Source organism: Pan paniscus, chromosome 8 (assembly GCF_029289425.2).
Source record: "Pan paniscus chromosome 8, NHGRI_mPanPan1-v2.0_pri, whole genome shotgun sequence".
Classification (NCBI taxonomy): domain Eukaryota; kingdom Metazoa; phylum Chordata; class Mammalia; order Primates; family Hominidae; genus Pan; species Pan paniscus.
The window spans coordinates 31803704-31830841 of NC_073257.2; the positions used below are offsets into that span (position 1 = coordinate 31803704).

Below are 27138 nucleotides of genomic sequence, written 5' to 3' on the forward strand. Positions count from 1 at the left end.
TAGTTACAATTTTATTTGTCACTTATACATCAATAAAGCTTAAAAAATTAATACATATATATGCAATATGTTTTAAAAATTCTATCAAAATAATTAAAATACAACATGCCAAACATGTCCAAAGATACACGTTGGATCCCTGAACAGTTTATACATGAAATAGATCTAATTTTCAGACACACGCTACAACATGGATGAACCTTGAAGACGTTAAGTGAAATAAGCCAGAGACAAAAGGACACATATTGTTTGGTCCCAGTTATATGAACTACCTAAAGTAGGCAAACTCATAGAGACAGATAGTAAAATGGTGGTTGCCAGGGTTTGAGGGGAGGGGAGATGGAAATTATTGCTTAATGGGGGTGGAGATTCAGTTTGGGAATGAAAAAGTTCTGGAGATGGATGGTGGTAATGGTTGTACGACAATGGGAATGTACCTAATACCATAGAAGCTTACATTAAAAATTGTTAAAATGTTACATTTATGTCATGTATATTTTACCACAATAAAATACACATTTGTATTTATATATAAAATTTTCAATAACTCATATAGGAAAAAATATATATATATATATAGAATCTACTTCACTGTGTTCCAAAAAAGTTGGCATGATAGATATATCTTCAAATCAAAATAGTTCAGGAAATTCCATGAAAAACGGGTTTTTTAAATTATAGGACTTTAAAAACAATTTTAAATGCTAATATGAATTGTGTACCTTCACAGGGGACATTGGTATAATAGTCAAATGAAAGAAATTTAAACCAAGGATCTTGTATGATTCATTAATTTTTACTGTGATATTGTCTCTAGATGTCTTTCATGTAAAAAAAAATGTTGGGCCGGGTGCGGTGGCTCACGCCTGTAATCCCAGCATTTTGGGAGGCCGAGGCGGGTGGATCACGAGGTCAGGAGATCGAGACCATCCTTGCTAACACAGTGAAACCCCATCTCTACTAAAAATATAAAAAATTAGCCGGGCGTTGTGGTGGGCGCCTGTAGTCCCAGCTGCTCCGGAGGCTGAGGCAGGAGAATGGCGTGAACCCGGGAGGTGGAGCTTGCAGTGAGCCAAGATTGCACCACTGCACTCCAGCCTGGGCCTCAGAGCGAGACTCTAACTCAAAAAAAAAAAAAAGTGGAATGCTAAAACACTTCATGAAGGGAAAGGAAATACCAATATAAAAATATTTAGTGTAGCAATGATCTGTGTGGGTTTCCAATACATATTAACAAAATATTTATAATGTAATCCTGTTAAAATCTAATATATTCTCATTAAATGAAATATTCCCCATTCATTTCCCATACATAGCTTTTTTTTTCTTATTTCACAGAGAGCTGATTAACTTCTAGAGGATTCATAAAATATTTTACTTTTCATGATCCAGATTTTTTCTCAGCTGAACAATGAAATTCTTTCTTGTCTGCCCATATGCTGCAGTGGTTAAATATGCAAGAGAAAGCTTTGTCATAATCTTAAAATATTACTTTAACTGATGAACTCTGAGTAAAATTTCTCTAAAACTGTGAACAGCGCCATATCTCATACTGCGGTTAGAGATGGTGAAGCGTATTCTGTAATCACAGAAAGTTAAAATAAAAGCAACTAAGTAATCAAAATCATTGTTTTAATGAAAGTACTTTATTTATAACATGAATAGATTTTTTTAGATTTTGCAAATGTTTACATTTAACACATATAGTATGATAAGACATTTAATAATTGCCAGAATGCATTTGACTCTCCCGGCTTTCTTCAGATATTTATAAGTTCACTTTAAAGTTTTTGAATTACACAGGGGAGATATTAATGGAAGAACTTCAATTTAGTTACCGGAATTTGATTTATATTTTACAGTACAGTGAAGTTCTTGAACTTTTAGCTTTAAAAAATATTCTTTTATGTGTACAGGAACACATTAGTAAAAACAGCCAATCAATTCACCAAGGTTTTTACAGAGATGGTTGCACCATGTCACCATGTTGCTTTCACACATCTTTACGGTGACGGATTTTGAAAGCTAATTTTCATTTTTCAAAGGATGGTGGTGTTTAGCATTCTGTAAAAAGCACAATGATTGACATTTTTTAACCAATAAAACATCTAGGTAATGAAAGAAATGGTTTGAACTTTTGTCCTAAAGCCAAATTTCAACATTTATACAATCAAAAGTGGCTTTTATCTTGAGAGCTTCTTTCTTTATGTCTTTGCGGTTGAGCGACTAGCTCAATTATGAAGAGTCTGGGTGAGGGTGTGGGATGCATCAGTCATATGGTACTTTCCATTTTCACACTCATCGATCTCATTGCCATTTCACACCATTGCCTTGTTGGGGAAATTAGGATGGTGCCTTCAGCAGCTGTCTGAATGAAGAACATTGCTGTTTGCATGGACTTGTATAGCAATGCATAATTTGCTGCCCTAACAGTGCAATATTGAGTTTATTACCCAAACAGGGACTGAGAGAGGGAAAAGAAGAGATGAAGTATTAATTATTATACTAGGACAACAGGCATGCATTGAGGCAACCCTGGGCCAGGCAAGACATGTGGTCACTCTACCCATGGAAGATTTTGTATTCGAGGGAAGTGTGTTCTAGGAATTGGAGGTAACCTTGTAGAGAGGTGGAAGGATTCCTTCGTCAAATCCACAGCCAAGAATTTGGAACTTTGAAGCACATTTCAGAGGCCAAATATGTACTTTGAGTCTTAAATATTTCTATACTCCACCAACTGACAGAACATTTTGGAGGTGGCATAGAAGGTGGCAGAGCTCACAGAGGACCGAGGGATTAGGCCAGAGGGTTCTGTAAATGCCCAGGGAGAAAGTCACAGCTAGGTTGTAAGTGCTCAAGATTGTGTCAGAAAACAGAAGGCACTCTCCCCTGGGGAGTAATGTTTTATCTAGAGCCATATCCTATAAATTATGTAGACACACCTGAGAAAAGAAAAACATAGCCAAGAGCAATAGATTTCCAGCTAGGTATATGGGCAAACTGCACTTCCTTGTCATATCAGTGCACCATTAGGCGATGTGCAACATGTTTTTATTATTATGCTGTAGTCAACTTTCTTGTTTTTTATTTGTAGGGAAATCCATTTAGAGGGAAAAATAATATTCATTTGTAATGAAAGAAATGCTGTACCAAAATCTATGGATGCTCAAGTCCCTGGAGAACTTGAGCCCCGGGGAAAAGTCAGCTCTTGTATCTGCAGGTTGCACATCCTGCTAATACTATATTTTTGAACCACTATTGGTTGAATCTGCAACAAGGAACCCACAGATATGGAAGACCCAGTGTCTATTCTATGACTGTCTAACAAGCATGGCTTTCAGATCTAAAGGTTCAGTTTGCATGTAGAGAAATCGGAAGTGACATTGTCATTTGCATACCGCACTTCAATGTTTTAAGAGTTGACATGTCAGTGATAAAATATGTGGTCATAAAATCAGGTGTCCCTATTACAGAGACTTGAAGATGCTTTGATTATTAAGATATAGTGAGCTTATTTGATATGCTGGTTAAATTGGCCTTATTAAAATTTACAAGTTGAACACAATGGTCAGAAGCAAACCCATGGTGATGGAGTCTTTTTAATTATGAAACAGAGTTCCTGGTTTAAGGAGGCTTCGGAGTATGAGCTTTTGGTGTCAGACAGGTTCAAAGTCTAGATGTTCCATTTACTAAAATGTACCACAAGCAAGTTGCTTCATGTTCTGAGTTCCAATTTTCTCTTTTAGGAAATGGTATTTACTATGTAGAGTGTAAGAATTAAGGTTAATATATGTAAAATGCCTGCTACATACTTGGAACTCAGTGGTAGTTTGGCTGTTTTTATTGTTATTAAAGATGATAGCATGAAGATCTTAGGAATCCTGTCAAAACTATGGGTGTTTTCTGACAACTTAATTCTCCTTTTCTTCCCCACTGTTTGAAAACTGCCTCAGCATAAAGAGGAATATTTAGGAATAAGCTTTTAAATTGATTGTATTAATTTATTCCCAAAAGTACTAAGATAGTCTGATACTATGATTCTTATTTTAGGAAAATGAAATTTAAGCACATAAAAATGAATTTCTCGAAAGCACAAATCAAGCTCTTAGACTTTCTAGTTGAATGCCCAGTCTTATGAAACCATCTATTTTTCTCTCATAAATTTGGTGTCAAAGCTGTGAAAGGTGCCTATAAAGTATGCTCCAAACCCCGACTTTCTCTAGAACCAGTTCTTTTATGATAAATGGAGGAAATTAAGTGCTTGGCAACTTTTGAGTTATGTATTAAGAGAAGACAGGCTCAGGCTGGGCACAGTGGCTCATGCCTGTAAACCCAGCACTTTGGCAGGCCAAAATGAGCAGATCATTTGAGGTCAGGAGTTCGAGACCAGCCTGGCCAACATAGTGAAACACTGTCTCTCCTAAAAATAAAAAAAATATCCGAGCATCGTTGCATGTGCCTGTAATCCCAGCTATTTGGGAGGCTGAGGCAGGAGAATTGCTTGAACCCAGGAGGTGGAGATTGCATTCAGACATTGAACTGAGACTGCGCCACTGCACTCCAGCCTGGGCGACAGAGCGAGACTCTGCCTTAAAAAAAAAAAAAAAAGACAAAAGATAACACCAGCTCAGTTCCGAATATCTAATTTACCTGCAATTCCAAAATGGCTAGGTATTTTTTTTTTGAGAAAGTGTTAGGATAGAATAATAAAATGCATACTGAGATGCTGGCCTCAAGTTATTTGTGTGTCCAGAATTAATTTAAACTTCCCCCTTCCCAGTGGATTTTTTTCATTTAAACTACCATCTCAGCAGGTTTATACTGGGCAAGCAAATTAGTTACTCCCTGAAAAGCTTTGGAGTTCCACCTTGCATCATTAAATAAAATGGAGATGGCCAACCAGAATGAAATGTACCAGACTTACAGATGGAAGCATGTGGAAGGGTCATGCCTCACACAGCACCTGAGATATTGTGTGTGACTAGATAAAGGAAAGCTATTCCGATCATTAGAGAATATTCACTACCAAGCAGAATAATTTTGCAGGCCTCCTAAGATGATTAGCTAGCGTAGAGCAGTGTTTGCCTGCATGCTCTTCATTTCTCCTCACCTGTTTTCTCTTCTACGTGTAACAGCAAAGCATCTCACCTGTGACTTTGAGTCGGGTTTCTGCGGTTGTGAGCCATTTCTCACAGAAGATTCACACTGGAAGCTGATGAAAGGATTGAATAATGGAGAGCACCACTTTCCTGCAGCTGATCACACAGCAAACATAAATCATGGTAGGACATTTTCCTCTTTAAAAAAAATAGTTTTCTTTCTTGCATGTTGTGGGATGATGATACTGTGTATTTTCATTTCTATTCTGTAGACTGTATACATGGAACTCTGGTTTGTCTTGCTTTAAAACCTCCTGACCAAGTTAATAATTGGCGGGTAATTGAGTTCCCTGAAAGGAGCATTGTTTTAATCACCAACATGTTTGTTGTTGCAATTTTTATAAGTTGGGTCAAAGGCATAAAGAGGTGGAAAAGTTTTCTGATCATTTTCTCAAGTTGCCCAGAATCAAGTACAGTAGGCTTGCCTTCTTTTTAGAGCAATCCAATTTTTTCAAAACAGGAAGAAAAATAGTCTAATCTTGTTTCTGGGAACTGAGAACAGAGATTTAGCACTATCTGTGAAATAAATTTACAAATACTTGAATGCAATTTAATCAGTCTTCGGGCTTCTTTATAATAAACAGTCTTATTCTTCCACATATATATTTTTAACCATCATTCCAGTGTTTACATATCATCTTAAAATAGAGGAACCATAACTACCTGTGGTATTCCAATAAGTGTCTGTGAAACTCCAATAAAACAGAAAGGGTTTGTTCTCTTTTTTCTTTTTTTTTTTTTTTTTTTTTTTTTTTTTTTGAGATGGAGTCTCGCTGTGTCTCCCAGGTTGGAGTGCAGTGGCGCGATCTCGGCTCACTGCAAGCTCCGCCTCCCCGGTTCATGCCATTCTCCTGCCTCAGCCTCCCAAGTAGCTGGGACTACAGGCGCCCGCCAACACGCCCGGCTAATTTTTTGTATTTTTAGTAGAAACGGGGTTTCACCGTGTTAGCCAAGTTCTCTTTTTTCTTTTGTTTTGTTCACATTTATCGTCGAATGTCATTCCCCATATACGTTAGCATCGTGTTAACTTTACTTTTTAAATGTATGTGTTTTAAGTAAAGAGTGTCTCGCCATGTTGCCCAGGTTGATCTCAAACTCCTGGCCTCAAGCAATCCTCTCACCTCAGCCTCCCAAAAGTGCTGGGATTACAAGAGGGAGCCACCACACCTGGCAAACCTTACAATAGCACAACTGTACTTGTACTGTAGATCATCTTTCAACCTCATTGAACATTATCCTATTTGTTTCTTCTTTCAGACTTCCAAAGAATTATACCAAAAATAAGTGTTGATCATATTTTTAATTACAGCCATTGGAAATTGGGGTTGGTGGTAGTGGGTGAGGGTGCTAGGGGATGGGGTGGGAAAATTCAACCATCCATCTGTTGGCTACAGCCATAAACCTAGTTAATTGTTTAACAGTGTGGTAAGTTCTTAATTTTTGCTTTTGTGCCATGACTCATTTCTTTAACATTTTGTAGCAGACAAAGTTAAGTTTAAAGTTTAAAATAGAAAGGGGACTATAAATCATTGGAACTATGTATTAACAACACATTTTCTCTAAACTCATATAATATTTTACTTCTTTTTCTCTGTTCAAGCCAATTATTAAATACATAGCATAGACGATACCTGGATGCACAAAGATGGATGCCACGATCCCTGCCTTTGAGGTGGTCTCAGTCTGGTAGCTTAAGTAGATAAGCAAGGAATTGCAATCGGTTATGAAGGATGCTTTAAGAGGGATGGAAGGTGATTCAGATGGATTCGAGATGCCTTGTTGAAGGAGATGACTCTTGAACTGAGCACTGAAGGGAAATGAAAAGTAGTCAGGAAGCCAGAAGTAAGGAATTACTGAGAGAAGACGGAACCAAAGAGAGGTGAGAGGGATCATGTCCTAATTGGAGGGAAGAATCCCCAAAGAGGGCAGAAAGATGGGAGTAGTTAGGGATGAAAGACATGTGTGATTGGACAGGGAGAAGAGAACTGATGAAACAGGAGAGGAAGGAAGGGGACTCTAGAGAGTGCTGAGGAATTGGAAATGTGTCTGCAGGATGATGGTGACCCAGGTAGTCATGTTAAAGCATGTGACCAATCAAATTTGCTCTAAAGGGCTGTTCTGTCTGAGATGAGGAGAATGGAGAGGGTGAAAGGCTGGAGTCAAAAAAACATGGATGTGCTGAAGAAATATCAGTGAGAGATGATGAAGGCCTAAGCCAAGGCAGTGATTCTCAAAGGGAAGCTGTGTGGGCAGTGTGTCATGATGGTCTGATGTGAGCATACCATAACCAGTTAGGGAAGAGCACGGGCTGCCCAGGGTTCCGACACGATGTTGACACTGCACCCATGTCTAAATATTAGGGTGCTTCAGTTTTATTAGATAGAAAATACAGAAAAGAAAAGTAGCTTCCCTGTGGAGTTGTCATGAGGATTAAATGAAATAACACCTGTGAAGGTTTTTCCATGCAGTAAGAGCTCCATAAATATTAATAGATATTTGTTGTCCATTCTAATAAGAAGACTAGGAAAAACACCAGATAAGATAATTAGAAAATATGTTTGTAATTCACCTTTAGTCTTTTGCCATCTTATAATTACTACATAACTATGATTTGCATTAAAAAGATTCTAATAGAGCCCCTGTGTTAGATGTTGAAAGACCCATTCTTTTCCGGTGAGATGAAGAATAGTGAAAGATAACAATATGACTGATAAAACTAGGGGCAGCTGGTCTCACCCAGAGTGTGAGGGACAAAAACGCAGTCTTTCTCATTTTAGAAAGGGCCAATTAAAAAAAAAAATATATATATATATATATCTGGATCACGGAGTCAACATCTCTTTACCCATGATTGCCATGATCAAACCTTAAAGAGAATCAGTAGTGTTTTTAAATTGCAAGTGAGGAGGAGAATTAAAAAAAATGAAAAAGGACCAGGAAGGGAAAGGAAAGTGAAATGGAAATTTCTGGTAGAGTCAGAGGCAGCCTAATAGTTCCGATATCTAAGAAAGTGGAGTTCTGGTTCATTTTGTTCTTAGAGCCTTGAACATATAGATTGCAGTTTTTAAATCTGTCTATCTATCTATCTATCTATCTATCTATCTATCTATCTATCTATCTAACTAGCTGAGACAGAGTCTCACTTAGTTGCTCAGGCTGGAGTGCAATGGTGTGATCCATGCTCACTGCAAACTCCACCTCCCAGGTTCAAGCAATTCTCCTGCCTTTTCCTCCCAAGTAGCAGGGACTACACGTGCACACCACCACGCCCAGCTGGTTTTTTGTTTTTGTATTTTTAGTAGAGCCGGAGGTTTCACCGTGTTGACCAGGCTGGATATGTTGATATTATGTAGTTTTTGTGTGTATGTGTGTAATTAAGCCTCGAATTTCCTTCCTGCCTTTTTTGCTTTGTTTCTACCTTCCTATTCCTACTCTGTTAAATTTCCATCGAAATAGGCAACTCATGTTAATTATGTTCCACTTTTATCTATGTTCATATAGTCACACACAGATATATATATAGTAGATACATACATATTCAAAATTATATGTGTTTCTGTGATTGTTTGTTTTTTAAGAAATATATTATCTTGTAACTATTGTCCCTATCTTCTTACTAAAGATAGCTTATGGCAGTTGCTCCAAGTCATCAAATACTATCTATTTTTTTCATTTTTTTATGATAAAGTATTGGTTAAATGTAAAATTCAACCATTTTCGTGTACAGTTCACTGAGTTCTGACATACATACACAATTGTGTAACCATCACAAAAATGAAGATATAAAACAATTCTATTCCTGCCCAACACATTGTTCTGTGCCATTATGTACTCAATAATTCTCCCACCTCCCACCACTGACACCAATGATCTGATTTCTAGCCCTAGTGTATGCCTCTTCCAGAATGCCTTGAAAATGGAATCATATCATATGTAGCATTTTGATTCTGCCTTCTTTCAATTAGCATAAAGGACTTGAGACTCATCCATGTCGCTGGCTTCAGCCACAATTCCTTCCTTTTTCACTGCTGAATAGTTGGGTCCATTGTGTGGATGAGCCACACTTCATTTATCCACTAACCAGCTGAAGGACACTTAGATTGTTTCCAAATATTGTCAGATATGAGTAAAAACACCATTAAATTTGCATACGTGTTTTTGTCTGGACATAAGTGTTTATTTGGTTTGAGTTCTCTATCCAATGCCTATGTCTGTTTTTGTTTTTTTGGCACTCTGGTTGGTGAGAGAACTCTACCATTCCTGACTTTCTGTGACCTTCGGTAAATGTTCCAGCTATTCATTTCAGGTGTTTTTACCCCCAGACTCAGGTAGTTTCTCCAATCCATGCACACGATCGGTCCTTACATGGCAATTTAGGGGGGACTGTCTGCAGATCTTGGGAGCTTGCTGTCTTTTCAAAGCTCCAGTACCTGAAAGGGGCAGCTGGCACTCTGTCTTATGAATTCTACCCATGTGGGTCTCCCCAAAGCACCGACTCTATCTGTTTCAACTTGAGGAGACTACCACACTCCTGTGTTTCCCCTCTGCACAGGTACCTGGAAACTCTGTCTAGGCAGTAAGCTGTGGGAATTACAGGACTTAACTCATTTGTTTCCTCTCTCTCAGAGATCACTATCCTGTGATCTATCACTATCTTACATTCCCATTGTCCTATATTTGACAGTCCATGCTAAATATGCTTTTTTTCTAATATTTTTCTTTTGCTCGTTTAAGACAGAAGATAAAATCCAGTCTGTGATACTGGATTCATGTTTGTTTATTTAGCTAAATTTATTTGATTTGGATATACCATAATGTATCTAGCTATTCCCCTATCCAGTGACATCAATATCATGACAATGTTTCAAATTTACTCTTGTACACATTTCCTCCTGTAGGATACTTTCGATTTTATGCAATAGATAATAACTAGGAGTGAGACTTCTATATTTTTTAAGCAAGATATGTATTTATATTTTCAATAAACATTTATAGATTCATTTACCCTAAAACTTTGGTACTCCAATTTTTAGTGACAAAATGGGACTACTTTTTCCTATTTTCCTACCAGCAAGAGGCATTATAATTCTCTATAAAAATTTCCAGTTAATGGGTGTACAATGATTTCTCATATGTAATATTTATTTGCATTTCACTGAAAAATATTTTTTTCAAATGTTTCCAGTGTCTCAATTTATTTGTGTTCTTTAATTTTACTAAGTAATATTTTACAGCTTTCGGGGTAGAGATTTTGAAAATCTTTTGCTAATATTTTCCTAGGTTTTTGTGTTACTTTTAAAGAACTTCTGATTTTGATTATTGCTGACATATAGAAATGCATTTTTATAGAAAATATTGACCTTGTATCCAGTGGCCTTGCTAATTTTATTTATCATAGCTAGGAACTTATACATATATATTTTATTTTCTAGGATCACAATTATTTTGTCTGCAAATAATGGCAATTTTATTTCCTTTTTTCTAAATATTAACAGTTCTGTCTTCCTTTTGTTGTTTTATGTACTGGACAGAATTTCTAGAATGTGTTGAATAGAACTGGTGGTAGCTGCTAGATTTGTCTTATTTCTCTCTCAGAAGAAAAGCTGTCAATAGTTGAACCTTAAGTGCCATGCTTACTGAAAAATTGGATTCTTTATCAGATAAAAATGTTCCCTTCTATTCAAGAGTGTGCTTTTTAAAAAAATTAAGAAATTGAATGTATGTTAAAAGTTTTCAGTATTTTTCAGCATCTATTATGATATGATTGTCAGATTATCTTTTTTGTCTATAAGGTAAATTGATTTTTTAAATATTAAACCCCTCTTGCACTCCTGAACCAAACCTAATTGGAGTAATTTTATTTATTATTCATTTCTTTATTCTATATGGTAATGCTTGTTTATAACTTTTGCATTTGTGAAAGCTATAGAGACTGGCCTCTAACGTTCTTAAGACATGTAAGGTGTTACTTCTAGGCCAGTGCATTAACAAGGTACCTGTTTTGCAGAAGGTGAGGTCGAGCCAGATGTGAACACTTTAACCCAGGGAGACTATTCACTCTGTCCTTTAATTTTTATATTGTGCTGGTCACATAGCCACTCTGGGGTATGTGGGTGTGTAAGAGTTTTACAATAAACAATTCTGATTACCAGAAGTAAACTTGCCATGACCAGGAATAAAACTGGTAAATTCCATATTTCTCTAACTTGGCTCATTGTTTAGAGCAGGCTGATAGGAAGATAAATCAAGGGACGTGTTCCTAGAAGTCCCTGGGCCTGTGGTCAGAGTTTAGACTCTCTATACCGGGCCTGTGGTCAGAGTTTAGACTCTCTATACCCCTTACCTGCACATATTAATTTTAACGCAATATTGTCAACTTTCTAAATATTTGGTTAAAATTATCATAGGATAGCATTTAGCTTCCAAATCAATGGTCAGTAACTTCATATTTTAATTCTATTATCTTTCCATCTAGAAACATGTTATCTCTTTTCATCTAACCAGAGAGTTTGCAGTCTTTCACAAAGTTTATAATGTTCTTCATATAAATCTTGTCCCTTTTCTGTTAAATTTATTCCTACATTAAAAAAATTAATTTTGCTATCAGGAGTTGGACATTTCTTGCTGTTTATGTATCTGGAAACTTACTGCTAAGATAAGATAAGTAATTGTGTAATATATCTGTTTCCATTTAGCTTACCAAATTTTCTAAATGATACTATAATTATAAAAAATGGAATACTTTGGCTTTCTATTTTTACAATTATATTATTGGTAAAACATGGGAAATTTACTTCTCTTTTTCTATAATGTCTACTAGATATTTTATTTCCTTGACTTCTACACTCACCAGACCTTTAAGATAATATTAGTCTAAGATTATAAATATTGCCTAATATTATCTCTAATTGATAGTTGTGACAGAAATATGTCATTTCCCATTTTAATTAATATTGTTTTATCATTTGCCATTTAGAATGCTATTTATTTTGAGGTTGTTCACTAGTCTTTATTTAATTATTTCCTTTTATTTTATTAAGATTTGTGACTTGAAATTGTTCACTGGTTTTTCATAGTCTTTTCAACATTTAGATAGGATTCTATGACTTGACACTTTCATTTGTTGTTGTAACTGAATATGGAGACCGAGCTCCTAAACTAAACCAAACCTACCTTCTTGGAAGGCTCAGATTAATCAAGACACACTATTTTTGAATAACAATTTCAAATTTATTCGACATCATTTTAATTAGAATATTTGTTCCTATGCTCACAAGTGAGATTGCTCTCTAGAGTTTTAAATTTTGTCCTATTTTCATCCATTTTATTAAAAATTAAAGATATTCTGGCAACCTAATATGAATCAGGGAGCTCTCCATATTTTTCTAAGATCTGAGGTTTCTCGAATAATGTTGCAAATATTTGTTTTTTAAAAATTAAATAGGGAGCCAGGTGCAGTGGCTCATGCCTGAAATCCCAGCACTTTGAAGGGCCAAGGCAGGAGGATTGCTTGAGGCCAGGAGTTTGAGACTCTGCCCCTACAAAAAAATTTAAAAATTGGCTGTATGTGGTAGTGTGCTCCTGTACTCCCAGTGGGAGGCTGAATTTGGAGGATTGTTTGAACCCAGGAGTTCCAGGCAGCAGTGAGCCATAATCATGCTACTGCACTCTAGCCTAGGTGACAGAGCCAGACCCTGTCTCAGGAAAAAAAAAAAGAAAAGAAAATTAAATTTAACTCAGATGTGGGACATACATTTCTCGCTAGATTTTCTTTTCATTACTCTTTCAGTTACTTTTGTTGTCTAAATGATTTATTCAGGCCTTTTGCTTCATTTAGATTTTGGCGTCTTAATGTGTACATGTTCTCACCTTCATTAACCAGCTTGTTTGAAATTGTGTATATTCTTTTGAATGACTGGAGGAGTAAGGTCTTTGAATATCGGTTCATTTGTTTTTAGAATTTTGATCATCTTTTTAAAAATATTCATTTGAATTTTACCTAAAACTGAGCATTTTTAGGTGGAAGAATTTTTCAAAATCAACTTTTCCCATTCTTTTCCTTTTTAGGTGAAGCATAGAGAATTTAATGAACTTGCTTGCATGCACTGTTTCCATTACCTGTAATTTGGAATTTGGGGACAGTAAACTTTATCTTTCCAAGTAGGTTTTGAGATTTAAAAACAATGTAAACTGGGTTCTATTTTTCCCACTCAAAGATGACACTGCTGACTCACATCCTTGGTTGTTTGGTTAAACATGTGATGGAGTCTATAAAATAATACATTCTAATTCTAAATCCTTTCCTTTGTGTGCAGTCGGCATTGACTTGTATCTAGGAAAATCACTCTCTGAATACGGTATTTTCCAATGAAAATAGTTGGTTTTCCAAATTGCCTATCACTGTGATTATCAAAGGGCAGTATCAGACCTTGACATTGTTGGGTATAGCCTTCCTTGTAAGTCTTCAGTATTCAATGAAACTACCCCAGACAGCAGCTCTGAACCTGTGATCTTTTAAGCTGCTGAGAGATGTTATCCCCTGCACATTTGCCATGAGCACATCCGTCGTAGTTAAAATCTAAAAGTGGTGATTTTGTTAATGTTCAGATTAGATCTTTAATTAAGCTTTAATCCCCTCTAGCACAGACAACAATGTCAAACATGTAAGACCCGGGAGAAACTAAAATTCATTCCATAAGCTCATATCCTTCGGTACTTTGTGAAGAAACTAAAAAATAAAGCTCTTGTGGGTATTTCATAAGGGCGTGTTGAATATCTAATTGTCAGCTTAGAAGCTTCATTTAATTTGATGTCAAACTCTATGACATAAATGAAGCCAACAGAAATGTTTGTTTAGGTGATTTGGATCAAGAGCTTGTTTTAATTGATTAAATGTTATTTTAGGTATTTAATGTTATACCGGTATAAATGCTATTTGTTATCTACAAACCATAATAGTAAATATGTAAAAAATGTACTTTTCTTTATCTAATTGATAGTTTAGCATGTGCAAGGATAAGATTGTGGAGCAAAGAACAGCTAAGTGTGTAAGAGAACTTGCATCCGTATGACTTTCCCTTTGTTTTTGCAGGATCGTTTATTTATTTGGAGGCACAGCGCTCCCCCGGGGTGGCCAAGCTTGGAAGTCCTGTTCTTACAAAATTGCTCACTGCCTCTACCCCATGTCAGGTAATCAACTGTTCTGAATTTCCACTGGCCATTCTGTGGTTGTAAATCGCTGAGCTTTGGTTACTCTGCTAGTAAATGCCCGCCATGTTTTACTAGCACTTTAATGATGAATTAAGAGATTTACATGCGCTATTTCAACACAAAATGCTATGTCCTTCTAGAAGACCATTTGTAACACATAAGTGGCACCATTCTTTTGAGGGCTATTAAAGCTTTCTGTTACTTTATATTCTTTTCACACAGTCATTTCAATAATCTAAAGCTGTGGATACGTGTTGCCAAAATTTTTGGCCAACAATGTACATTGAGAAAAATAAAGTCAGTTAAATAAGTGTTTGTTGAAAGAAAGACAAATGGAAATGATTATATTTACTGAAATTTGAGTTTTTTAAATGAGTCCTCTGGTGCCAGGCAAACACAAACTAAGGAGTGAAATACCCATTTTATTTCAGCAGCATATTAGAGAGGATGGACTAGTTAGACTTGGTTCAAGTCTCTTTTGCCACTTTCTAACTGTGGCTCAGACAAATTGTATATTCCTTTTGAGACTCAGTGTCTACACCAGAAACATACATGATTGTATGGATTAAATGTCAGCGTTTACATTGGAAGCATACACGATTATATGGAATAATGTCAAGGATTAAAATGTGATTAAATAAAGCACCTGGCAAAATATTTGGTACATAGTAGGTAAACAATGTTTGTACCAAACATTGGTATATATGTACCAAATATAATGTTAATTCAGTAAACATAATTCCTTTGCTTTCCATAAAAGTAACACCTAAATCAGAGGTCTGTATTCAGCTTGTCTTATTTTCAGTCCTTTTGAGAGCTCCAACATGCCTCTCGGCCCTTAGGATTTCAGCTAATTTTTTCGTCTTTACTTATCAGAAAATAATGAAGAGATCAATAGTGCCACACAGTAAATTCATTGCCTGTAAGTGTAGTGTTAGAGCAGTTTACTTGGGCATTCCTGGTGATAAATGACATATTATTCCGAGGTATAAACCTAATTATACTTTCAGTTTGGTGTAAGTCTAAGTGGGAGTGCCCTGAGTTCTTAATAGTGGTGTCCATAGATACTTTCTTTTAAAGTCCTAAAGATACTTTCTTTTCCTTTCTTTTGTTTTTTTTTCTTCCCATTTCTTTGTGAGAATAAGAATTAAAACAAATGCCTGGTCTCCATTTCCATTTTATCCAAATGCCTTTTACCCATTCCCACCTCTTTATTTTAATTAAATCCTATAAGATAGACAGAAAAAGAAAAAGATAGATATAGAGTGTTTTTTTTTTTGAGGGGAAACTCCAGAAGCACTTGTTCTTTGAAAGTACAAGCTAACTTAGATTTAATTCAAGGTCATACATTAAAGTGATGAGATCACAAATGTTAGATATATAGAAAAAATTGAATGTAAAGGAATATGATGTGTTAATTCTGCCTGCTTTACAGAAATTTGAAGATATTAAGAGTGTATTAGAAATTCCTATGACTCACCTAGAGTCACTGAGAAATCATATGCATGTGTATGATTTTAAAATGTAATCTACCTTTCCCATCATTGTATGCTTCCCGATAGCCATTGATTTGTGGTCACTGGGATTGAGTTTCAGTTTATCATTGTTTCCACTTGAGGACACTTAATTTTTGCTTAAATTGGTAACTTAGTTGGGGTTGGGGTGTTATTTAGGTGGGGTCTCAGTGAAAATGCTGTCATGGACATTTTGGGTGCTTGGTAGTTTATCTCAAAACCAAGGCTTCGATCTCTAAAGGCTATGGATACTGACTTAATGGTTTGCCTTGGTTTTTGAAAAACTGAGACTGTTTCAAGGCGCCACTGCAGACTGCCAGAATAGATATTTGTTTTTCACGCTTTTCTGTATGTGCTTGAATTTTAGGAGTCTTTGAGTTAGCAGGAAGGATATTTGAGTTACTTTGTAATGCTTTCCAGTTTAGGAAATAGGAGTAGACTGTAGGAGAATGTTATTGATAGTCTGAGATACACATAGCTAAGGTTCTCAGGATTTTTCTAAGACTATAATATGAATTTTTTAAATAAGTTTGTGGCAATATGTGATATTTTCTTTTTCTTTCTTTCTTCTTTTTTTTTTTTTTTTTTTTCCTGAGACAGAGTCTCACTCTGTCGCCCAGGCTGGAGTGCAGTGGCGCAATCTGGGCTCACTGCAAGCTCCTGCCTCAGCCTCCTGAGTAGCTGGGACTACAGGTGCCCACCACCACTCCTGGCTAATTTTTTGTATTTTTAGTAGAGTCGGGGTTTCACCATGTTAGCCAGGATGGTCTCGATCTCCTGACCTCGTGATTCACCCGCCTTGGCCTCCCAAAGTGCTGGGATTACAGGCGTGAGCCACCGCACCCGGTTGATATTTTCTTACATAAAAGTTACAGAATAAGCAAACAAAACAAATTCTTACCTTCTTGGGTAACTGGAAAATCTAGCCAATCCTCTGAATTGGAACGTATTAATAATAGTGCTTTCATGGAACCAATGTTCTTCATTATAAGGTAGTAGAGTCAAGCAGTGAGATAACCAGTGTGGGGTACTTTGATGTGATTAAAGCCTTCATTTTCTGAAATTATATGGTTTTTTTTTTCCTACATAATCCTAGCAGACTAATACAGTTAAGAATTTTTTCTTTTTTTTGAAAGGAATTTAAAGCAACTTGAGCTTTCTCGTGAGTTGCCATTTCTAACAGCACGATTTTAGGGCCATTTTGCATGGATTACCTTGCATTTTATATGTGGCCAACACATGCCATCAGCATGGACAATTGTTCTTGCAGCTAATCATTGTTCAAGATGCGGACTTTAATTTATGCTTCAAAAATCCTTTCAGCCACTAGTGGAAAACTGGCATTTTTCTTTGAAATACAAGATAGGACAAACAGAACACGAGGGAGCCCAAAGCTATTCTATCTTACTGCTGTTGAAATGCTGTTACTGTTTACAATTAACTAGGAAATGTAAAGTATGAAGGGGATTAATGTGGGTACTAATATTTTCTGAGTTTTCATATTTGAGTTACTGTGTAAGTAACATAATCTCTTACTTTTAGGACTTCACAATTAAATACAGGAAGATGGATAATATGAAGCTTTTGCTTTCAAAGTTAGTTTGTATGTTCATCTATTGATCTTTCTTTTGTTTTTAATTCTCCAACTTGTTTTGCAAGTACATTAATATTCCTTCAGTAAAAGATAATTCATAGATTGTTTTACAAATATGAATGAGAAAGTCAGGACAAAGGTAGTTGAAACCAGAGATAGGTTGGATCCCAAAGTAAAGTTTATGAGGGCCAGCCTACACATTTGAGTCTGCCAATGCAGAGAGGGCCACATGTGGTTCAGATTCAAGGAAGTAAAGAGAAATAAACAAAACTGAAAATAGTTCTTCTGAGACTTCTCCCGAGTGCTTGCTATATTACCAAAGTAAACATTATACCTACGATTCAACACATATATATTGCTTATCTACTGTGTGTTGATCACAGTCCTCGATGCAGGGAATATAATGACAACAACCTAAACGCATGCTTGCTCTAACAAAATGTTGTTTAGTGGGGGATACTGACAGCAATTCAGTGTAAAATGCTGCAAACTACAAGAGTGTGAGTCCAATATAATAATAACACTTTACAAATCTCTCTCAAAGAGTTTTAAAAGGCCATGTCTTACAATGTCCCCAAAGTAGGACAATGAACTGGAGTCAAAGAACAATTTAGAAAAAAAGTAATTTTGGATCATGTCCTGCAATGGTGCAGTTGTGCTCTATTCCCTGGTCATTGTGTTTAATCCAAAGATCAATGTTAGAATAGCTGATGGATTCTAGAGGAAGCAACAGTCTACAGAGGAAAGGGCGAGCAGGTGCTCTCTCTAATCTGTATATCAAAGCACATAAAGATTAATCATTTAAACGGGAAAAACAGATTCTGTTTTATTGAAGATTCTAAACCTCAACAAAAGCTTGTTCAGGAAAAGAATGCCCAGGAAAAAGCATAACTGACTAGGAGCCATAAAAATCACTATGGTAATGGTGAGGGATGTGTGTGTGTGTCTGTGTGTTTATGTATGTGATGAATGATCCCCTCTTTCAATATATACTTATTCCCAGCTGAATTTTGAGGAGCTATAGATATCTTAGCTTGTTTTTTTTCTTTTCTCCCATTTATTTATTTTGCTTTTTTGGCTATTCTTGTCCTTCTGTATCTTCGTATTCCAGATCTTATAAAGGTGCAGCAAGTGTGGCAATAAGCAGACTGAGGAAGGCATAAAGGGTCTGATGTGAAGCAGAGAAGGCAGAGGTGGCTGAGGGTTTGGAGTAAAATCGAGAATGGCCATGAAGATCTGACCAAGGAGCTCTGAGATTGAGAAGGAATTAGAACAAAGTCCATAGGGAAGTTGAGAAAATTGGCAGAAAATTTGAAGAGGAGAGTTTCAACAGGAGATGATCAAAATTTAAAAAAAAGAAAGAAAGAAAACAGAAAAATAAGGAAGAATTCATTTTGAACCTCTGAATCATGACCTTGGGTGTCCCAGACTGAAGTATCAGAGAGCCCAAGGTCCCAGAGGCACTGTACAGACACGAGAGCCAATGGAACTAAGACTATCACCCCCTCTCCCGCTTAGGTACTCATCCATATGCAGTAACTGGTGTAAATCACCAGATGTTCTTTCCTTTGGTAGTAAAATATATGATTTAATGTATACATATATTTTTTAAAAAATAGAAATAATTTAAAATCATAAGGATACAATTAAAAATGAAATAATTGGAGCTTCCATTTTTATCTTCAATATTCAGAAAGAACTGTTTGTTGGAAACTTTTTTAACCACATGAAATTCTCTTGAATGCAGTGATTCAAAGTCTTGAATAGTCATACTATATATAAAATCTGCCTTAGTGGAGACCCAATAAAAATAAAAGCAAGCCCTTTTTATTAACATTTTACTTAACTTGTTTTGAATGAAGCAGGCATGCATCAAGAAAATTTCCTTTAAAAATGATCAAGTAGTAAATAAAATTTGAATGTTTGGTGTAATTTTCACTTACATGCTTTGCAGACCTGTTTCATGCAACATTCTGGGATGATGGACAATGTTCCCTATGTTAAGTATAGTAGCTACTAGCTACATAGAGCTATTGAGCATTTAAAACAACTGAGAGGCCGGGTGCAGTGGCTCTGGCCTGTAATCCCAGCACTTTGGGAGGCTGAGGCAGGCGGATCACAAGGTCAGGAGATCGAGATCATCCTGGCCAACATGGTAAAACCCCATCGCTACTAAAAATACAAAAATTAGCTGGGTGTGGTGGCACGTGCCTGTAGTCCCAGCTACTCTGGAGGCTGAGGCAGGAGAATCACTTGAACCCAGGAAGTGGAGGCTGCAGTGAGCCGTGATCACGCCACTGCACTCCAGCCTGGGCAACAGAGTGAAACTCTGTCTCAAGAACAACAACAACAACAACAAAAACAAAACCATAACTGAGAAAATGAATTTTTCACTTTGTTTAATTTTAATTAATTTAAATTTAACAGCCACACTATTTTTACAATTTTGTAGTTATGCTCATTATAATTAAATGTTCATTTTCTTTTGCCACTCTTCCTCCAAAAGACTCAAAGGTCCCTAAGGACCTGTAATGCCTTATACATTTTTTTGACATAGAATAGATTATCTTTCTTCCTCTCTTTCCTCTCTCTCTCTCTCTGTTACTTTCTCTATATATATTTCTGAATGTTTATAAGCATTTACTGACAGTCTTCTCATTTCTTTCTTCTTTTTTTTTAATGCAATTAACTGAATACTTAGAAAATACAAATTACTATAATAAGTTCTGTGAGGAATTTATGACACGTTTCCTGATTTGGAGTTTAAGGTTTAGTGTTCTGCTACTGGCATGTACCAGGTTGAGAGGCACAGAGTTTCCATACTTGAGTACTACTTATGTGAAGTCACAGCTTGTATCAATAACTTAAAATTGATCATTAGAGAAATTCAAATCAAAACCACAATGAGATATCATCTCACACCAGTCAGAATGGCCATTATTAAAATGTCAAAAAATAACATGCCGGCAAGGTTGTGGAGAAAAAAGTATGCTTATACACTGTTGATAGGAGTGTAGATTAGTTCAACCATTGCAGAAAGCAGTATGGCAACTCCGCAAAGAGCTAAAAGCAGAGCTACTATTCCACCCAGCAATCCCATTACTGGGTACATATACCTACAGTACTAGAAATTTTTCTACTGTAGGTCAGGTGCAGTGGCTCACGCCTGTAATCCCAGTACTTTGGGCAGCTGAGGTGGGTGGAGTGCTTGAGTCCAGGAGCTTAAGACCAGTCTGGGTAACATGGTGAAACCCTCATCTCTACTAAAAATTTTTTAAAAAATTAGCTGGGTGTGGTGGTGCAAGCCTGTAGTCCCAATTACTGAGAAAGCTGAGGTGGGAGAATTACCTGAGCTCAGGAGTTTGAGGCTGCAGTGAGCCGTGATCATGCCACTGCACTCCAGCCTGAACAACTGGAGTGAAACCCTGTCTAAAAAAAAAAAAAAAAAAAAAAAAAAAGACATCATTCTATCATAAAGATACATTCACATGTATGTGAATGGTCATTGCAGCGCTATTTACAATAGCAAGGATATGGAATCAACCTAGATGCCCATCAATGACAGATTGGATAAAGAAGGAGTGGTACATATGTACTGCGGAATATGCAGCCATAGAAAAAGAACAAGATCATGTCTTTTGTGGGAACATGGATGGAGCTGGAGGCCCTTATCCTTAGCAAACTAACACAGGAAAAGGAAACCAAATACCGCATGTTCTCACTTACAAGTTGGGAGCTAAATAATAAAAACAATGAACACAAAGAAGGAAACAACAGACACGGGGGTCTACTTTGGGGGGAGGGTGGAGGAGGGAGAGGAGCAGAAAAGATAACTATTGGGTACAATGCTTAGTACCTGGGTGACGAAATAATCTGTACAAGTCCCCGTGACACGTGTTTGCCTATGTAACAAATCTTCACATGTACCCCGAACCTAAAATAAAAGTAAAAAGGAAAAACAATGAATTAAAAAAATTTGTGGGCTGTATCAATAACTTTTGTTCAGTGATTTCACCCTCAAAAATTCAAAAGATAATGGAACATTCCTTGGTATTTAATAACTTAAGAATTTAAGTCTGCATAATGCAAATTCTATAAAAAAAGTAAATTAAATATAAGTTCTGAGCTCTTATCCCATTGACTATGGATCCCGTTGGCATTTATACTTAATACACTATTAAAATAACTTCACACTGGTGATGTACTGAGTGACAGTTTGACAGCTCAAAATTCTGATGGGACATGCACCTCTCTTGTACAACTAGGTTTAAAGCTCTGTTTTGCATATTTACAAGCTTGGGACATAGTGAAACTTACAGCAGGGATCTAAAATGTAATCGCAGTTGAGAAACATGAATCCTCTCTTTCCATGGAATTTAATTAAACATTTCCATTATTTTTGTTTCTAACTCACCTGTCAAGGTGTGAATTAAGGTAAGCACAGTAATAAAATCTGAAATGAAATAAACAATCAGAATTTTTAAATCAGGTGGTCACAATTAAGTAGACATTGATAAAAATGTGTACCAAATAGATGCTTGGTGTTTTAAAATGAACATTTTTTTAAAAAAAGCATTTAAAACATTTTTTTTGGTCAACATTCATCACTGGAATTGGGTCCCAACAGTGAAATACATGGCTTGCCTATATATACACTAGTATCTGTCCATGTATCAGTATAAAAGCACAATGATGAATGGGAAAACATTTTTAAAAAAGAATTTAAAATATAATGAACCTGAAAAAATGTCATTGAATCTAAAGAGAAGTATTCCACTTTTGTGGGACCTCATCTTTAAATGTTGGGTTTTTCTTTAAAACATACAGCCTTAGGACCTGTTATATGATAATGAGAAGAAGCAAAAAAATTTGACTGCAGCGTACCTGAACTTGTTTTAATGGAGGTTTTGTGGGCATATTTTACAGAATGAATCATCCAGACAACATTGAGGGAATTAATTTTTGCCTCACACAGCTCCAGGTACTTAGAAAGTGGTCAGTAAATATTGGTTGAATCAATAACAGTACGCAATTTCATGTTAGGGCTACTGCTATCAGCACCTGGCATAATCCTCTCTATTCTCTTCACTATGTAGTTAAGCCATCAAACCTTTAGATTGTGTCATTATTGATGGTGAATAGGAAGTGAAATGATTAAGCCTCCCTACCCTCAAAGAATGTTGTCTTACTTGGCTCAATTATTGATGAACAGTATCCTGTGAGCTTCCCCGTTATTTGTTAATGCTACCACAGAGACTAAATTGATATAAAGTATTAATTACAGTTTTAAAAATTAACCTAAGAAAATAATTTTTAAGGAAAGTTTTTCTTGTTTGAAACATCAAGTTTGTATAGTAATACTTGATTTTGTAACGTTGAGTCTCAACGTGTACCTCTCATATTTGTAAGAAGCCAGAGAGAAGGATTCTGGAAACTTCCATGGAAACAGTGGTACTGCCCATGACTGGGTTACACATCTGGGGGAAAGGAGAATTGAGAAGATTATATTTAACACAGAAGTTGTTTGGAATATATATATATATATATATATTTGTTGTTGTTGTTGTTTGTTGTTGTTTTGTTTTGTTTTGTTTTTTGAGATGGAGTCTCGCTCTTGTTGCCCAGGCTGGAGTGCAATGGTGTGATCTCAGCTCACTGCAACCTCCCCGCCTTCTGGGTTCAAGCGATTCTTCTACCTCAGCCTTCCGAATAGCTGGGATTACACGCATGCACTACCACACCCGGCTAATTTTTTTGTATTATTAGTAGAGATGGTGTTTCATGCCTGTAATCCCAGCACTTTGGGAGGCCGAGGCAGGCAGATCACCTGAGGTCAGGAATATTTCAAATTATAGGAAAAACTACCAGAGACAGGTCAATGGAATATTTATATCATTGAAAACATGTTTTCAACAGGTGCAGTTTTGGTATCATTTGTCTCAACATTCAAATCTCTCAGTTTTTACAAGAACGTCTCTAGATGGAAACTTGCAAAAGCAAGGCAAAATAATCAGATTCTCTGAATCTCAGTGGAGCCACGCAAAAATTGATCTCATTGCAGAAGCGGGAGAATCTACTCTACCTTTTCAGGTAAGCACATACGAAATTAATACAACTCAACAGAAGACACTTATTTAATGCTAATCCTTTCAGATAACAATATAACACACATAGCTCATACCTTTTCAGGTGAGCACATATGAAATTAATACAATGCAACAGAAGACACTTATTTAATGCTAATCCTTTCAGATAACAAAATAACACACACAGCTCATGAATTTATTCAACATTAATGAAGCAAACACATTCAGAGATCAAACACATGATCTGTGATGAGTAGAGAGGTTGTTTTGACTATGCACTTAAGACATGTGTAGAATAGTAGCAAAAATGGAGATAAGAAATGAATAAGATGGCAGAGAGAAGAGTAACTTAAAATCATTTCTAAGTGAAGACATTGGATTATATGATGTAGTGAAAAAAAGTCTGACGTGGGCTGTAATATTTTAATCCTATTGCCTCACTTTCTGCTGCCTGGTAACATTGAGATTGTTATCCACCTTTGGGAACTGGAGGACATTATACAAAGTGAAATAAGCCAGGCACAGAAGGACAAATATGGCAAGTTCTCACTCATGTGTGGGAACTAAAAAGTTGATCTCATGGAGGTAGAGAGGAGAATGATGGTTACTAGAGGCTGAGAAAGGTGGGGAGGAGGAGGTTAGGAAGGGAGGTTTGTTAATAGTTAAAAAATGTAGTTAGTTAGATAGAAGAAATAAGCTGTAGTGTTTGATAGCACAGTAGGGCAATTATAACAAGTTATTGTGTATTTCAAAATATTTAGGGGATAAGATTTGGAGCGTTCCCAACACAAAGAAATGAGAAGTGTGTGAGGAGATGGTATCCCAATTACCTTTATTTGATAGTGACACATTATATGCATGTATCAAAATATCACATTTACCCCATAAATATGTACAACTACTATGTATTAATAAAATATAATAATAAAAGAAGGCAATTGTATCTTGTCAAATGGGTGTTCTAATTTCTACCTTCCTGTATATAAGTCTTCTGGATGACATTTGAAAAGAGCTATTTTGGAAACTAGATTGGATGGAGTGGAATATGGTGGAAAGCACACTGTTTTGGAGTCAGTGGTCTGAGTTTTAGTCTCTGCTCTGCTCATTGGTTGCTAAGTGACTGTGTAAATATTGTCTTTGTGCATCAAATTTCCTAATGTGTGAAAACCAGTGATGATAAAAGCAATACTCCAGGGGAGTCTGAATATTAAAGATAATATAGCTAAAATGGCAGCCATGAACATGGGCTCTGGAAACTTGGGTTCAAGTTAAAGGGTTGGGGGTGGTGGCTCATGCCTGTAATCCCAGCGCTTTGGGAGGCTGAGGCGGGTGGATCACGAGATCAGGAGATCGAGACCATCCTGAGTAACACGGTGAAACCCCACCTCTACAAAAAATACAAAAAATTAGCCGGGCATGGTGGCACGTGCTTGTAGTCCCAGCTACTCTGGAGGCTGAGGCAGGTGAAGCACTTGAACCTGGGAGGTGGAAGTTGCAGTGAGCCGACATGGCGCCACTGCACTGCAGCCTGGGCAACAGAGTGAGACTCCATCTTAAAAAAACAAAAACAAAAAAGTGTATGATTATAGGGAAGTTACCGAAGCCCTCTATGCCTCTTTCATTAGTGGGGTGTGAGGATAATAGTTGGGGATTTAAGGTCATCTCATCCTCATTTCTGAACAAATTGAGATAAATATAGAGGTTAAACAGGTAGAGAATACATATTTTGGAGCAGATGGCTTTAGAATGTAGAGTCACTTATTTAAAATAATGCTTGATCTTAGAATAAATAGAATTACCCAGAGGACAATTGACTGTGCTGGAGAAATATAGAGCTCATACTCTAGGCGAAGTCTCTTACCTTTAGCCAGAGATAATATCAGTGTGCATGCCTCCTGAGGACAGGCTGGCTCCCAATGGTGGTTGTTGAATGGGAGAAGAGGATGAATCGAGCTCCCCCAGGTTACTCTTCTAACTTCACAGTCAGGTAAATCTTCCTCCTCCCACGGAGTGAGGGGTAAGTAACAGCAATGTTACTACAGTGAACCACCTCCCCATGAAAGCAGGAAGACTAGGGCATAAGCATCAACTGTAATCAATTACTGTTCTCTACTTTATACAGTTATTGTGAGGATTATATGGTGTATACTTGTAAAGCACATGGAAGCAAATCCGGCACAAACACAGAATTCAGCTGTTTTTATTGCTGTAGTTATTCCTTGGATATTGTCTGGAAATAGTAGACACTCAATAAATCTTAGTGTTCTCTGTTTTATAAAGGGAATTCCCGCTTGATCAGAACTCTAGGCTTGATCATTAAAGGCTTCTTTACTCAGTGAAGGTCCCCAACGTTCCTTCTCAAAGATCAATTTATTCTATTCTCATATTTAATGGACAAAGACATCATGAATACTAGCAGCTCTTAATTGGGAAGCATTTGACACAAAGGCTGGTCATGGAATCATTTTGGTGTCAATCTCCATTGCAAGGAGCAGGGCAATGAAATCAGAACAATTTGATCTTTTGCCTCCTGCATTTATATTCTATAGAAAATTGTTTTCATTCGGTTTGCTTTTAGTTAGAATGAAACTCACCAAGAAGATCGTTCAGAGTTTGTCATTAATTGACATATTGAGAAGAAAATAGAATGTCCTTTCTAGCAGTAAGTAATTTAGAAATATGAGTTGAAACACATGCCATTTCTGTCTACAGCTGGAAGCTCTCATGGACCCATCAGCATTACTGAAGAGTTTCAGTGAATGCAATTTTTGTTTTCTCTTTAATGTTCTCCTTTTTGGATATAGTAATGGTTTTGCTTTGCAGTGCAAATGGAGACTATCCCTTATTATCTGGGGGCATATTAACTAGTTTGTAGATGGGCAGTGGTTTGGTTAGATTCTGTGATTTGGCTGCAATGGATGTGTGAGGGTTTCTAACCCAGCCCTGCTCCTCCCTCTCCCTTCATCCCCCTGCTGGTGGCTCAGCACCTTGTGTTGCTTTTTCTCTCCAATCAGCCTCAATGCTGAGTTCTTTCGAGGCCTCGGTCACATTGAATTCACCCCAGAGAAGCTAAGACTTTTCCTCTGTGCCTCCCCACTTAATCTGCCTATGAGTTGGCTACAGCACACATTTATTTTGGAAACTACAGATGAGTAAAAGAAAAATAAGAAAAAAACATCCCCTCACATTTCACTCTCAAGAAGCCCATGACAGCCCTATAATATCCAATCAGCAATTTAGAAAATTAAGTTTGGAAAGCAATAAGCTTTTTAAAAATGAGTTTAGAGGCAAAACCCAAGCTGCCCTGAACCACTATGAGGCCTTTAGGCAGCTGATTTCATGATAGGTTTGATTAAACAGTGCTGCCCCCAATCTCCCAGAGGGTGTCATGTAATAAACACTCTCGGTGTTATGTTACCATTCTCAGCTCTGAGCTATTCACATTTCAAAACTCATCTGGCCCCAAAGACTTTAGATAAGGAACTGTGGACTTGCATTGATGTTCTGCTGTGAATCAGTCTGGATTTTATACATACACAATATATAAAAATAGATACACTTGCACAGATACATAC

General features: G+C 36.7%; 1 protein-coding gene across 1 annotated transcript in view; it reads left to right on the top strand.

Moving 5' to 3' along the window:
• The window catches only part of MALRD1 (MAM and LDL receptor class A domain containing 1), a 642247-nt gene that overhangs the window by 38059 nt on the left and 577050 nt on the right, over positions 1–27138 (top strand). The window contains 3 exon segments of the mRNA XM_055092251.1: positions 5136–5282; positions 14251–14348; positions 23394–23567. Of these exon segments, the coding sequence (XP_054948226.1) occupies positions 5136–5282; positions 14251–14348; positions 23394–23567 (419 nt within the window).